The following is a 12,449-nucleotide window of genomic DNA, read 5'->3' as shown; positions in this document are numbered from 1 at the left end:
CGTGCCTAGAGTCCATGCTCCGTAACAAGAGAAGCCACCGCAATGAGAAGCCCATGCACTGCAACAAAGAGTAGCCCCCGCTCACCACAACTAGAGAAAGCCTGCACACAGCAACAAAGACCCAACGCAGCCAAAAATAAATAAATAAATAAATTTATAAAAGAAAAAGAGAAAAAGAGAGAACAGATCTGTTATCAGAACAGTGGATCACTGGAGTTAAGAGCAGTGATTGCCATATGGGAAGTACTACCAAATAAATGCTTACTATATCTCCCAAGCTCCTTTGCAATTAGTAAGTTTTGGCCAGTGGAGTCTAAGCAGAAATGTCACGTGGCAGCCTCTGGGAAACTTCCTTATGAGACAGCATGTGTGAAGTGTTAGCTGTTCTCCAACCAAATCACCTCATTTGTAAATGTTACCATTTAGACCATTGGAGCCATGCTTTATAAAACAATGAGAAATAAGGAGCTTGAGTTCCTGATACTATGGAACATGATACCAACTTTGGACCACCTACTCAGATATTTATTTGAGGGAGACCTAACATTCTGTTTTGTTTACATCACTGCCTCCTCTTCCATCCTCCACTCTGATTCTTTCAGTCAACCAGACCTAAGTGCAAGTAATACATGTAGTTGAATGGGTGCCTAGGGAAAACTACATATTTGAATAAGATTCAAATCAAACAGGCAGATTTTTAAATTATTTAATAAATGTTTTTCTAACAGAAAAAAAAAGAGACATGTACCATAATGTTCATTGCAGCACTATTTACAATAGCCAGGACATGGAAGCAACCTAAGTGTCCATCGACAGATGAATGGATAAAGAAGATGTGCCACATATATACAATGGAATATTACTCAGCCATAAAAAGAAACAAAACTGAGTTATTTGTAGTGAGGTGGATGGACCTAGAGTCTGTCATACAGAGTGAAGTAAGTCAGAAAGAGAAAAAAATACCATATGCTAACACACATACATGGAATCTAAAAAAAAAAAAGGTTCTGATGAACCTAGGGGCAGGACAGGAATAAAGACACAGACATAGAGAATGGACTTGAGGACACGGGGAGGGGGAAGGGTAAGCTGGGACGAAGTGAGAGAGTAGCACTGACATATATACACTACCAAATGTAAAATAGATAACTAGTGGGAAGCAGCTGCATAGCACACGGAGATCAGCTCAGTGCTTTGTGACCACCTAGAGGGTTGGGATAGGGAGGGTAGGGGGGAGGCTCAAGAGGGAGGGGATATGGGGATATATGTATACATATAGCTGATTCACGTTGTTATACAGCACAAAACTAACACAACATTGTAAAGCAATTATACTCCAATAAAGATGTTAAAAAAAAAAAAAGATACACACTCCCCTATGTTCACAGCAGCACTGTTCACAATAGCCAAGACATGGAAACAATCTAAATGTCCATCGACAGATGAATGGATAAAGAAGATGTGGTATATACATATATATATGTACACACACACACACACACACACACGATGGAATACTACTTAGCCATAAAAAAGAATGAAATAATACCCATTTGTAAGTCAGAAAGAGAAAGGCAAATACCATATATCACTTATATGTGGAATCTAAAATATGACACAAATGAACTTATCTACAAAACAGAAACAGACTCACAGACATCATAGAAAACAGACTTGTAGTTGCCAAGGGAGGGGAGGTGGGGGAGGGATGGATTGGGAGTTTGGGACTAGCAGATGCAAACTATTATATATAGAGTGAATGAACAAGGTTCTACTGTATAGCACAGGGAACTATATTCAATATCCTGTGATAAACCATATTGGAAAAGAATACAAAAAAAGAATGTAGGGACTTCCCTGGTGTTCCAGTGGTTAAGATTCTGTGTTTCTATTGCAGGGGGCATGGGTTTGATCCCTGGTCAGGGAACTAAGATCCCGTATGCTGCACAGCGGCCAAAAAAAAAGTATATATATATATATATATATATATATATATATATATGTAAAACTGAATCAGTTTGCTGTACAGCAGAAATTAAAAGAACATTGTAAATCAACTATACTTCAATAAAAAAATGAAAAAAAATTGTGTTTTTCACTGTATACAAATTTCACATAAGAAAAATGTAAGTAAATATGGAACTCTGGTTAATGATATACATGCTGACATATCTGACAGGAAATGTACTGATGTGTATACTTCACTTTGAAGTACATTACAAAAATAAGATGGATTGAGAAATGGATAATTTGTGATTATCCAAGTATAGTAAAATGTGAATGGTGTAGTCTAAGTCGTGGGTATACAGGTGTTCAAAGTTAAATCTTTCAACCTTGTTGTGTGTGTGAACCTTTTCATAATAAAGTATCAGGGGAGGGTGGCATGGAAGGAAAGAGCCCTGCGTGCTGGCTTGGTCTGTCTGGAACCGAAAGTCACTAGTCCTGAGTTGGTGCCCTGCCCCTGTCCCCAGGGAAAGGGCATCTTGGGGACACACTGGTCTTGAGGCTTCACTCTCTCGGAGGGAAGTCCCTAGCTGTCACAGGCTGGCTGAGACAATGTCTTCTGACCTAGAGGCTTTCCATTTGGGTTGAGGAGAAAGGATTTCCCAGAGGCCCTGGGATTCAGCCAACACGGCATCTGCAGACTCAGCACTACTTTGCCCAATCCGGGCAGGGAAAGTTGGGAAAGAAGCAGTGGAAACAGCATGGCAAGTTAGTGGCTGTGTGACCCTGTATAAGTCACTTCCCCTTCCCTAAGCAGCATTTTCCTCATCTGTAAAATGAGTGATAAACTCTAGTTTATTACTTACAATGGTGGCTCCCCTAGTCCTTGCTCTGTCCCTCTGTGCTTTCAGAGACCTGAAGAGCAGCCCATTCTTTATTTTATTTTTTTAATCTTTTAATGGTTTTAATTTGAAAACAAAAGTGAAAAATGTTTTTATGGTATAAAAAAACCTAGTTGTGGGGAGTTCCCTGGTGGCCTAGTGGTTAGAATTTGGCTCTTTTACCGCCGAGGCCCGGGTTCAATCCCTGGTCAGGGAACTGAGATCCTGCAAGCCAAGCGGTGAGGCCAAAAAAAAGAAAACAAAAAAACAAAACAACACAAAGCAAACCTAGTTGTAGAATTTTCAGTTTATTATATGAAAGTGAGAATTACATGATTTAGGGACTAAATGCTTTCTAGGGTAGTTAGTAGTTATAACTCTAATGGTCGGTCTCTGAGAGAAAAGAGAAAAACACCTAGCTCTGATAAATGCTGTCCATTATTACATTTTCTTCTTATTAATAAAAATGCTGATAATACTCAGGCATTAATTTAAGCACTTTACATGTGTTAAAACAGTTAATCCTTGCAATAAACCTTCACAATAGGTACATTATAATTATCCCATCTTATAGATGAAGAAACAAAGGTTCTTCAAGTAATTTGCCCAAAGTCATACAACCAGCAAGTGTCAGAGGCAGGCTTTGAACCCAGACCATCTGGCATCAGACACCGCACGCTTACCCACACTGCTGGACAGCCTCCCTACTCTAGGGATACTTTCGGAGCAGCCCATTCTTCAAAGCTGCCCTCACTGACAGTGGCTGAGCCCTTCGGCCTCTCTATCGCCATCAGCCACCAGGTTCCACCAATTCCCCTCCTCAGAATTCCAGCTCAGCCCCCTTTTCTCCCTCCCACTGCCCCCTCTTGCTCAAAGGCCTCCCTCATCCTCCTGGTCCCTGAGGGATCGTCCACACACACACAAACACACACACACACACACAGACACACACACACACCACGAGAGCCCGTCACTTGCCCGCTCAGCAGCCTCCAGTGCTCCCCTCTCCCTGCGCCACACCTGAGGGTCCCCATAGCCCTGAACACAGCCTGGTCCTGCAAAAGCTGTGTGGCCGCACCTTGGTGCCTCTGCCCATGCCCTGCCCCCGGGCTGGGATGACCCTTCCCGCAAAGGGCTTCTTCTCATCCCTGAAGAGGCAACATCGCTATCTCCCACACCCAGAGTCTTCCTCGACTCCACACTCAGTTATGCGACCCCTGAAGTGAAGTCACTTCCCATTGGCCTCTCCACCAAATGGGGTGGCATCTGCTCCAGCTCTGTGGTCCCAGACCCAGCATGGGGCTGGCGTCTTGGGAGCAGTTTGCTGATCCCCTCCCAGGGCTCAGTCAGACCACATTCCTCTCCCTGGCAGCCATGAGGGCTCCAGGCTTCCCTCGGGGCCATGACGAAGATAAAGATTTATTTAATTTTTGACCACACTGCGCGGCTTGCAGGATCTTAGTTCCCCGACTAGGGATCGAGCCCAGTCCCTGGCAGTGAAAGCGCCGTGTCCTAACCACTGGACCGCCAGGGAATTCCCAGAAGATGAAGATTTAATGGGGCAGCTGATAAAAGGGTGGCCAGGGACAGAGAGGGGTAGATCAGAAGTGGAATGAAATGGTCAGAACACGGTCCACTACAGGGTGGGAGTGAGGAGAGATGGAGAAACCAACATCTGAGGATCTGCCCTGGGCCGGGTCCCTTAACAAAAAGCACATCACTGAATCTTCACAACACCCTGGGGTAGGGCTCATAAGCCCCACTTCGAGATGAGCAAACTCAGAGGTTAGGGTCTTGCCCAGGGTCACCCAGGAGTAAGTGACCACGTTTAGGCTGCAATGCCCATCCTGCCTGTGTGAGGCCCGGAGCCTAGCCCTTCCCTTGACCCCCACGCCCTTCTCAGGGGTCTGTACCCACACTGCTGAGTCCTGCTACGGCCCCATGCTCACGCTTCGTATCCACTCTCTGTCACTTAGCCAAGGAGAGAGAGTTTCTTGAGAAAAGGCGAAACAAGTGTCTGAGACAACAGAGCTAGCAAGGCTGTTAATGCAGTGTGTCTAGAAGCCACAGGGCTCGGGATCGCAGCCACGGCCGACACTGGCCCCTGGGCTGCAGGGCCCTGGAGAAGCCGGTGCTGTCACCCCAGGCATGTCCCGGTTCCCCCGGTCTCTTGCTTGCGTTGGAGATGCTGACACTTGACAGTCAGCCCACGACTGGGAGAACTCACGTGGTTGTCACCACTGGCAATCAGAGTGCTGCATCCTGTGCCCTTTGCTGCCTGGGATCTAGGAAACTGGGAGCAAGTGGGGCTGACGGCCGACTTGTGGAGCTGGACGGGGCTTTGGTGTGACCTGCCAACTCAGGCCTGAATGGACATGCGTGCGAGGAGATGGTGGAGAAACAGACCTCCTCCACTCTCTAGCTCTAAAGATGCAAAATAATAGGGAAATCACTAGATCTCAGCCTCAGGGTCTGGGAGGTCACAAAGTAAGATCATAGCTGGCTATGAAGGCAATTATCATCTAGGTGGCACTTTTCAATTCATACAAGTTTTCCCCACTCACTTCCATATTCCCCACTCACAACCACCCTTCTAGGCTGAGGAAACAGAGGCTACCAGCCCCTCTCACCAGGTTCAAACAGCCTCCCCCCTGTGCTCCAGGTTCCAGCTCAAACCCCTGACCTCTTCCCCTCCTGGCAGAGGGGGGTTTGCAGAGCATGAATCTTTATTGTTTTTTGGCAGCACTGTGCAGCAGGTGGGATCTCCGACCAGGGATGGAACCCGGGCCCCCTGCATTGGGAGCGCAGAGTCTTAACCACTGGACCGCCAGGGAAGTCCCAGAGCATGAATCTGATCTCAGTTGTCGTCACTTAAAACCGAAAGCTCAGCCTGGTCCTCAGCACAACGAGGCCCATGCGGGCCTTGTGGCTCTCACCACTGTTGTCCTGAAATGGCCCCATTCCCTATCAGGTGGCATGTGCCCGTCCTACAGAACTGCCTTCCACACCAGCTCACTCACGGGCTCTCTCACCCCCAAGTCTTACCACCTAGAACCTGGTTTGACCCTACACGTCCCTCAGGACTCCACTTAGAGGCTGCCTCCCCCCGCCCCCGAAGCTTCCGTAACCGCCAGCTCTGAGCTCCCCAGGCCGAGTTTACCCCATTTATAGCACGATCACACTGCCCTGGCCCTGCCTGTTTCCTTTTCTTTCTCTCCCACAGATGGTGAGCTCCTTGGAAGCAGGACTGTGTCTCATTCACCCCTAGCAGAGTGCCTAAAAACCCGAATGAACTTTTTGGCCAAACCAATATTTGCAAATCCATAAATTAGGTCCAAGGAGTTATGTGACTCGCCTGAGATCCAGTGAGCTGGGCAGGGATGGGGCTGAGAGTCACTGTGGAGTTCAGGCCACTGAAGTCCAGGCCTTCCTGCTGGCCTTGACCCCCTGTGTTTAGCTTGGGCTTTTCACGTCACTCTTGCTGTGGGGGTAGGAGAGGGAGTGGGGAAGGGCCTGGGAGAGACAAGCTTGGGATGCTGAGTGCTGAGCTAAAAGTCTGAGGACGGGAGGGACAAAGGAATGAACTAAGACCTCGACAAAATGCCACCAGCTAAGAAAAGCAAAGCAAATATGCACATCCAGCTGGATGAGGACGAGGGTTCCAGCCTGGGCCACTGGCACCTCATGTCAGGAGGAACAAATCTTCCAGCTAGGGCCATACACAACCCACGGGGATGAACCTGAAATTAGCCCCTGTCTGTCCACAAATGCGGGCTCCACGCCACTGAATCACTAGCGATCTGCCCAACACGTCCCCACACATTTCCTCACTGGTCCCTTCCCGAGAATGACACACCAGGCTAATGGAGACGTAATTCCAGGAGACAGGACTACAGTTTCACTTGTGCCGGAGTGAACAAGCAAGTCCTGAGCGGGGCCCAACGTGCCAGAGGGTTGGTGCCCAGACCTCAGGGCAGAACAGCCAAAGCAGGGCCAGCCCAGTATCTATGGGTCTGCACCACAAGGACGGGGTCGGGAGTGAGGAGGCAGCAGCTTGTGGAGCGATCCAGGCCCTGCTGGGAAGGGCTGAGGGGAGCCACCAGGGAGTCTGTTTTGGACGCAGACATGAGCAGGAGTGGGGCTCTTGGGGCCTGGATGAGAGGGGAAGGGGGTTCTGGCTCTGACCCCCCAGGAATCCAGCAGGAGGACCTGCCACAGGCCCAGCTCTGACCAACACAGAGACTGGAACTGGGAGGTCACGGTGTATGTGCAATTTTGTGTGAGATCATTGGTTAGAAATCGTGGTTTCTGGTCATTCCTTTCTTCTGGGTGTTGGGGATACAGTCGTGAACAAGACAGGCCTGGGGGCTGCCCCAGTGGAACCCACAGTCTACTGAGAGGGCACAAGAAACAGGGTATCAATAAACATACCGCTCCGCAACTGCGTGACTTCCCAGCCTCAGCTGCTTCATTCGCATCTGAGATGATAATAGCAGTGCCTCCCTCAGAGGGCTGTTATGAGGATTAAGTCAATTCTACATCATAATAAAAAAAAGGAAAACAACTTGAAGGGCTGTCAGTAGGGGAGTAGCTACATCAGGTGTGGTGAGTCCGCACATGCAGGCCTGAAACAGGAAGGAGCTTCCTCTCATGTTCCAACAAGGAGAGAGCATGGAGACGTTCCATTAAAAGGAAAAAAAGTCATACTTTCATCATGCTGCCAACAATAAAACACACACACAGATAAAACTCCTCCTCCATGAGCAGACGAGGTCATGTCAACACACAAGGAAAGGTCCAGAAGGCTGGACAAGCACATGATCCAAAAGATTAAAGGGATCACATGGGCCTGGTCCCTAGTAAGAGTTCTTTAAACATGAGCCACTATTAATTATAAGTTTAGGGAAAGATTTCCTTATGTTACCTGTTTTTAACTTGAATTAGGGTAAGTGGGACATTTTACCTTACTCTTAATAAAGCTAAATTTTAAACATTCCTTTTTGTTTACATCTAATCCTAGATGACCATTATCTTTCTGCTGGTCTCTGACCTGCAGAAGAAAAGGGTTTAAAAAAAAAAGATGAGGAGGATTGTTCTCCTTCCCTCGGTTTCCAGGTCTGAATGTTTCCTTAGGAATTTGCTCTGGGTATTTGACGAGCACGTTGCTCAAGCTACTTCCCATGTCAACATGTGTCAACACACAAATCCTCTTACCTCCGAGAGGTGGGGTTATCACCTGCAAACCTGAGAGGTTCAATCACTTGCTGACGGTCACGCAGTGACGGAGTGGGGGGGGGGGGGAACCGCGGTCAACCAATCCATCTAATCCCTCCTTCTCCTTCTCTCTCTCACATGTACGTGTGAGACACACACACCCTATGCATCTATGGATGGTTTACTGTTGTCATTTCCTGGTTACTGACTCTCAGGCACAATTATAATTAGCAAGTGATCTGTGCCACAAGCTGAAAAATATTTAATGGCCCAGAGGAAGGATGGGGCCTAAGTCACTGGTTTACCTGCCACTGTCATTAAAAATTACTGATGATTTTTTCTATTATGAAGCACGGAACTGACCAACTCAAACAGAACAGGACTTAAAATCTCCGGGCCGAGATGTTCTCTACATTCAGCTGCGGACTCAGCAATGATGGGCCTGACTCTGGACGCCTGCTGAAAATCTGTACTCATCTGATTCCCAGGACAGCTCTGATCTGTCTTGTCCAGGGAGGGGAGAATAAGGACCAGGTGACTAAAAGGCACTGCTGCAGCTAGAAGAGCTGAGAAGAGCAGGCTGTGGGACTGAGGACACACTCTGAATGCCATACATCTCACCGGAAGCAATGACTGTAGGTTAGACGGAAGCTGCGCTGGATTGGGCTGTGGATGACATGCAGGGGCTTCACTGGCCAAAGAGACCAGGTTCTGGCAGAAGTGAGAGAAAGGTTGGGGACAGAGCTGCCATCCCTTGACATTAGCCAGTAGGGGTGACTTGGCCCCCATCCTGCCCACCTCCTAGACCCTCTCCCCCTTCCCCTCTCTGAGTCTGGAAGGCCCAGCCCCTATTCCTCATCCCCATGGCTTTCTCTGACCACTCAACAGGGAAGGTGATCTTGTTGCCTCTGGATTCCTCCAGCGGTTACACTCTCCACATTTGGCCATTAATCACATGATGTTCTCCCTGGCTCTCTTTGGTTCATTCAATCATTCCACAAATATTTGCTAAACAACTGCTCTGTGCCAAGCACTGATCAGGTGGTTGGGGACCCTGCAGTGGGTAGGAGAGGCGGATCTCTGCCTTCATGAAGCTCACACGCTAGTGGGAGAGGCACAGAGAGAAGCAGGTAAATAATGTGGAGTTGCAAATTGGGTAAGTGCTGTGAAGGAAACAGATAGGAGGCAAAGAAAGAGAAAACTCTTTCTTTTTTGGGGGGGAAACCCCAAAGAAGGTCTCTCTGGGGAGGTGACATTTAACTAAAATTCTAAATGTCTATTTGCACTCTGTGGCTCCCAACAGGCCGGAGGGCTGGGGTAGTATAACCCTCATGATGAGGGGTGCTCTTCTAGCTCAGTTAATGCTCCAGGACGAGGATGTGACTCGAGTGACTGCCTTGGTGAGTAAGTGCCCCTCTCTGATATACCCCTTTAGTGATCTGGCAGCAGCAGCAACAAAGCCCAAAGCCAGCAGTCCCAGAAAGCATTTGACCCAACAGAATTGTCTCTGGCTCAGAGCACAAAGCCAGACCCAAGCAGGCCGATGACACAGGTGTGCTGGATGTCTGAACAAACTGCCAGCTTATAGGCACCTGGCCCACTGCTGGGAGGTCTGGAGGCTGGTATGACCTGTCTGAAGGGCAACTTGGCAAAATCTGCCAAAACGTACAATGCTTATGCCCTCTGACCCAGCAAATCCCACCACCTGGAATCTATCTGAGAAAATACTGGCATGTGTATACAAGAGTATGTGGAGGGATATGCAGGGCTCTTCCATTTATAATAGTGAAATCACCAGAAGCAACCTCAATGTCTATCAGTAGTGGCCTACCCAGTCATAAAAATCACAGGACATCCTACCACAGGAGGGATATCACAGAGCTGTTAAAAAAAATGATCTCAAGGTGAGATCATTAAGTGAAAAACAGCAAGTCAAAGAACAGTACTTAGAGTGGGATGTCTTTGTGTTCGCTTATGGACTCAGCTGTCTGTAAACGCACAGAGGAAGTCTGCAAAGACATAGACCAAACCGATTCTAACGATCACATCTGCCCTAGGGTGGAAAGGGATGGTACCCAGGCGAATCTTTACTTTTCATTCCATATGCTTCTATTTTGTTTGACTTCTTTTCCCTGGCAATAATGAATTCATGTGTTATTTGTATGATTAAAAATAAATTTTAAAGAGATTTTTGAAAAAGATAAAGGACAATGCCAAGAGATCAACCTGGTTTTTCTCTATAGCTCAGCCACTAAAACCCTCCATCTACTTGGCCTTGGTCCCCACCCCCAGCCCCATCCCCTTTTTTCCAACAATTCAGTTTCTCCTGCCTTTTTTTTTTCTCCTGCCTTTGATGGCACCTGACAACTTGCAAACATCTCCCATGCCAATTTCAGAAAGCCTTTTCTCATAAAGGCAGCCCTAGGGAAAAAAGCTGTTATCTGGCAAGTTCCATGGATACTTCATAATCACTGCAACTTGTATTCCTGACCCACACTCAACACTCATGACCTGACAGCAAGCTGTGGACTATTTCAGTGGAGCTCGCCAAGCTCCCCAGAGGCCCAGGGCAGGCCCAATGCCCTCACATGCCAGTCATCACTTTCAAAGGAAAAGTAAGGGGATTTCAGCAAGACAGAAGAGCCAGAACAACCTTTTGGATTTATTCAAGGTACTAAGTTGCATCCTGCAGATTTCTGTTTGCGTGGACACAGGTAGGAGGGGCTGAGCATCCGCCATCAGTAACCTGTGTGTGTGACAGCAGAACAGACCCCCTGGCCTGGTCCTATCCAGGCTACAGCGCCCTCCTCCATCTCTCTTCCTGCTGTGCACAAACCAAGATAAATAGCTGGACTGGACATTAGTTGTCCAGAAATGTCCATGCAGGAAATACCAGACCCATCAGTCATTGCAAGAGCCCTAACTCCCTTTTTTCCCAGCAGCTAACCTTGGAGGCAAGAATCTCCCTGGGGATTATTCACTGGCATCACTGGTCTTTCAGGTGAGCCTTGCTTCCCATCCTGTCCATTATGCACAGGAAATGCCAGGCTGTGCCAATGACAATTGAAATGGTAAATGGTACTAGTGATTCTCATAAGACCTTGACTCGACAATTAGGACAGAGCTGACATGAGGGAACGCAGCACAGTGGATGAGAGGACTTCAGAGAAGTTTGCTAAACCACCTGCAACAGAATCTCTGGAGAGCTTGTTAAAAACACAAATTCCAATCATCGTGCCTGGGAGCAGGATCAGGGAATCTGCTTTTTTTTTTTTTTTTAACAATCAAAGCCATGTAATTGTGACAGTCGTAACATAACCACAGGATTTAAAACATATTAACAGGGAATCTGCATTTTTTAACAAGCTACCCCCAGTGATTCTGATGCTGAGAACCACTGTTCTATGGCACCAAGGGAGAGGCTCTCCCTGGACCAGAGGAAGGTCGGAGCTCCTTGCTGGTACTTCTCATTCTGGGACCCCCTCAGCCTCCTCTCCTGCTACTCCCAGCTGCAGTTTCTGCTCCAGACGTACCCAGCAGCTAGACCAAACTACTTCTCATCTCTCTGCCTTTGCTCCTGCTACTCCAAAGTCTGGAAAGTCTCCCCTCCCCTTTGCCTGTCCTCCCCCAGCCCTCGCACGCTGCACTCACTCCAGGGGCCGCGCAGCCCAGGCAATTACAGAAAGGGGGTGGCCTCAGAAACTGAGCCATCTTCTGAATTTGGTTCTGGGCTCCTCCAATGACCTTGGGCAATCGACAACCTCTGTGAGCCTTGGTTCCCATTTGTAAAATACGGATAACACTGTCTCACAGGCTTGCTGTGAGAATTCAGGGCAATAAACGTTAGCCAAATTCAGCTTCCCCTGCTGCTCTCACTGCCCTACCTTCTCTATGGGACCTCATTCTCGTCCAAAACCCTATTTGGCAGAACCCAGGGCCCAGGTCGAATGTCTGAGGCTACAAAATGAATCCCTGTCCCTGTGCTGCCCTTGACTCTTACCTGCCCAACGTTGAAGGTCAGTGTGATGGCATAAAAGAAATTGGAGTTGGCACTTCCTGCATAAATCCAGAGGTGCCACAGGACAGGGAAGAGCAGGGAGCAGGCGATGATGATGCAGGCGAGGACAAATATGTTTCGCAGGACTGCAAAGACAGACGGTCAGTTAGCCCAGTGCTGACTCTCGCTGGGGCCCTTTCCTGGCAGTGACGGCCCTGCAGGACACAGTGGCCCACGAAAAGCGTGGTGTAGCCCCTCCCCAACACACACAAACTCAGAGGCACCGGGGTGCCAAGACGCAGACCTCAGACCCTTGGCAATGGCTCCTCACACCCAAAGCTGGCGAGAGGTCCTAGATTTGGACTCTACCTCCCACTGTGGGCTCGGCTGGCTACAGTCGGCAACGCTGTGAA

The 12,449-nt window shown here is 48.2% G+C and overlaps 1 protein-coding gene across 4 annotated transcripts in view; it reads right to left on the bottom strand.

The window, feature by feature from the left end:
- PIGU (phosphatidylinositol glycan anchor biosynthesis class U) overlaps positions 1-12,449 on the bottom strand; it is a 106,131-nt gene that overhangs the window by 6,753 nt on the left and 86,929 nt on the right. For 3 of the 4 annotated variants that reach the window (XM_061208500.1, XM_061208502.1, XM_061208503.1), the window contains one exon: positions 12,040-12,182. In XM_061208500.1, coding sequence (XP_061064483.1) covers positions 12,040-12,182 — 143 coding nt within the window. Of the gene's footprint in view, positions 1-10,681; positions 10,786-12,039; positions 12,183-12,449 lie in introns of those variants that run through there. The other variant, XM_061208501.1, reaches the window with a different exon arrangement.

Source organism: Eubalaena glacialis, chromosome 13 (genome assembly GCF_028564815.1).
Source record: "Eubalaena glacialis isolate mEubGla1 chromosome 13, mEubGla1.1.hap2.+ XY, whole genome shotgun sequence".
In the NCBI taxonomy this organism is placed as follows: Eukaryota; Metazoa; Chordata; class Mammalia; order Artiodactyla; family Balaenidae; genus Eubalaena; species Eubalaena glacialis.
The sequence above is the reverse complement of the archived record's forward strand: the minus strand, read 5'-3'. Positions and strand labels throughout refer to the sequence as shown.